The following is a 3,196-nucleotide window of genomic DNA, read 5'->3' as shown; positions in this document are numbered from 1 at the left end:
TTCCATTCCATAATGTAGTGTATATAGATTTTTTTTTAAGTCAAACTTTACCAACTTTGACCAAGTTTATAGAGAAAATTGTCTACATCTACACACCAAACATGTACAATATGGAAGTATAACTCACGGTATATCCAATGATGTATATTTGGTAGTCTAGATGTACCTATTTTTCTCTATAAATATGATCAAAGTTTGTAGATTTAACTTTTAGAAGAAAAAATATAGGCACTACATTATGAAACGGATTTGTAGTAAAACACTCTCCCAGCGTCCAGGGCTTGTCTCATTTTACTATATGATAGAAAAATATCCCAAGTTCCGATTACAAGTTGGTGCATAAGCGACAATCATTTCCATTCGACGAGTCTTATTGTAATAATAGTACGTATAGATACAGCTTTCGAATCGTATTCCGTAGAACAAGTTTTTTTTCTTTCTTTCGGTGGGAGTAGTATATATGCCATGCGATTTCATTTTGGTTGGACGCTGGTGGTACATATGGGAAGTATCTATCTACCAGCGGTAAAAGAAAAACGAGGGTCCGGGCGACTGATGCGCGACGGCGACAGACGAGACCGGCCATGAAAAGGAGCCAAAAAGGCAGCCGTCGAGCTCCCCCACTGTCTCCCTCCGCTGCCCCGCGCCCCGCGTACGCCCGCTCGATGCACCCAAGCGTTGCGGCTTCCTGCGAATGAACTGCACTGCTCTGCTCTCTGGACCATCTCCCGTCCCGGCGCGCGGTGGGTCACGCACGCACGGGGCACAGTGCGCATGCACATCCATCCAGTCCAGTCCGTCCAGCAACGAATCTCGTTGCTGCGATGGCGATGCCATTGCCATTGCCATTGGGCGGCATCGGCTTGTCCCGCGGGTGCGTGACCCGACCTGACTCCGTCGGTCGGCCGGCCCCGTTCGTTCCACCCCACCCCACCCCACCCCCGAAAGAACGAATGATTCCCTCGTCGAAACAGCTGATATCTCCATGCCAGATTCGACACCGTTCGACCCGATGGACTACGCAAAGTTACCATCCTTGGTTTCGCCACTACAGCATCACACTGGTACTACTACTACTAGAGTAGAGTACGTGCGTTGAGGTTCGGACTACTATTACTAGCTGGATCGGTGATGATGAAAGGTAGGAAGGAGGAGGGCCTTCAATCGAGCCCATAAAAAATTACTAATAATAATATAATAAGCAAAGGCAAAAGAGCACCAAATCCAAGATAGATTGATAGGCAGATGCGGCTGCGCCACAGATGCCAAACATTCATTAACCACGGCGGCCATGTCGACGCCGCCCGCCCGCCCGCCCGCACTGTGCCCAACTGTCGACGAGCCGCACCGTGGCTGGCGCCGATTCCATCTCCCATTTCCATTCTCGATCCGGAAAACGAAGCTAAGAAAAGATGAACAGACGAACAGGGGGGGGGGGGGGGGGGGGGGTGAAATTCAAGAGCACGATTACAAGGAGGAGCACAGCTCGTCACTGCTAGCAGCATCAACACACACGAGACTGACTGAAGGAGGGTCGACCGAGGAACTAATTAATTAATTAACATCTTCTTCTTCTTCTTCTCTAATTAAAAACAGCTAATCTTGGCGGGCGTGCGGTACTACGTACGTCGGGGTGAAGGGCGGTAGGGGACATGAACAGCCGAATAGGAGTTGTAGGGTAGAGGTACTACGTGGCCATGGATTAACCTTGTCTTGGTCTTGGACTTGGACTTGGATTGGAGGCAGCGCCGGCCGGCGAGCTCACCGCTGCTGCTACAGGCTCAAGTTGAGGTCCAGCTCCTCCTCGGCATCCTCGCCGTTGTTGTAGTAGTTGCTGCCGCCTCCGGAGGTGAGCGTGGTGGTGGTGCTGGCCGGCGACGGGGTGGTGGCGGCCGCCGAGGCGGTCGGCCCGTGGCAGCCCCGCCTCCAGTTGAGCATGTCGATCAGCTCGTCGCGCCCGGCGCCCGGCTGCTCGGCCGCGGACATCATCGCGCGCTCGCTGCTGCTGCTGACGGCCGCGCCGCCCAGGAGCTGCTGCTGGTACTCGGCGAAGCGGGACACCTGCTGCATGCCGCTGCCGCTGCCGCTGTACAGGTCGCCCGCCGCCGCCGATGTCGGCGCCGCGCCCTGTGGCGGCGCGTAGTACTGGAGCCGGTCGGAGCCGACCATGATGGAGCTGTGGGACGCGATTGGGAACGTCGTGGGCAAGGCCGCGTAGGCACGGCTGGCGTAGGCGTGCGCCGCGCCGCCCGCGGCCACGCCAGGCACGGTGGAGCCCACGCCGCCGCCGCCGCCGCCAGCGCCAGAGCCGGCGTAGGGCCCCGAGGCCGTGGCGCCGGACGAGTTGGGCGGCGCGGCATTGGCGTGGAGGTGCGCGGAGGAGGTGGGCGGCATGTAGAAGTAGGGGTTCCAGCCGATGCTGCGCTCCTTCTTGTGCGCGTTCTGGTGGCCGCCGAGCGCCTGCGACTTGAGGAACTTCTTGTTGCAGAAGAGGCAGGGGAAGAGGCGCACGTCCTTGCCGTCGGTGCAGGCGCCATCGCCGGCCGCCCCGGCGCCCCCATCGGCCTCGGCGACGGACTGCGCCGCGGGCGCCAGCGTGAGCGAGAGGTCGGTCCGCTTGGGCGGCGGCATCGGCACGGGCACAGGGGGCGAGTCCATGTCCATGTGGCGGCGGCGGCGGCGGCGGGCGACGCGATTAAACAAACGTCGTGGGAAAGGATATGATTATATCCACAAAGGGGGAGAGAGGGAGGGGGAAGCGAGCGGGAGAGCGTGCGTGCACTGGAGTGGAATGTATGGTTTGGCCCAGGAGAAAGGCGAGGGTTTGTTTTTCTATATATGGCAACGACGCAGGAGAAGAGTAGCAGCAGCAGCAGCAGCAGTTTCGTTTAGCTAACCGGGGGCTACCACTCTAGTGTACTACTGTGGCTGGCCGAGTGCGCCATTTCCTTTCTTTCTTTCTTTTGCCCCCTTTCCGCTACTAATAATTTATATGCTCTCGGTCTCAGCCCTACGACTCTCACTTGGAAATGCTAAACTGTAGTACTACCACAAATGCTAAACTGTAGTGGGATTCTGTTTACGGTACCACGTCTAGTATACACACACGCACACACGAGTGGGAGAAAAGAGAGGACTTGGAAAAGGAGGCCAGGCAGCAAGCAACTGGTTGGCTCCGGCCGGTGGCTCGCCAGCG

General features: G+C 56.9%; 1 protein-coding gene across 1 annotated transcript; it reads right to left on the bottom strand.

Annotated features, from left to right (window-relative positions):
- Window positions 1–1,547: 1,547 nt before the first annotated feature.
- LOC101290676 (SKI family transcriptional corepressor 1) lies at window positions 1,548–3,196 on the bottom strand. Its single transcript, XM_044534874.1, has one exon. It carries the CDS (start codon window positions 2,662–2,664, stop codon window positions 1,774–1,776), a length of 891 nt encoding a protein of 296 aa, XP_044390809.1. The 5' UTR covers window positions 2,665–3,196; the 3' UTR covers window positions 1,548–1,773.

Source organism: Triticum aestivum, chromosome 5B (genome assembly GCF_018294505.1).
Source record: "Triticum aestivum cultivar Chinese Spring chromosome 5B, IWGSC CS RefSeq v2.1, whole genome shotgun sequence".
In the NCBI taxonomy this organism is placed as follows: Eukaryota; Viridiplantae; Streptophyta; class Magnoliopsida; order Poales; family Poaceae; genus Triticum; species Triticum aestivum.
The sequence above is the reverse complement of the archived record's forward strand: the minus strand, read 5'-3'. Positions and strand labels throughout refer to the sequence as shown.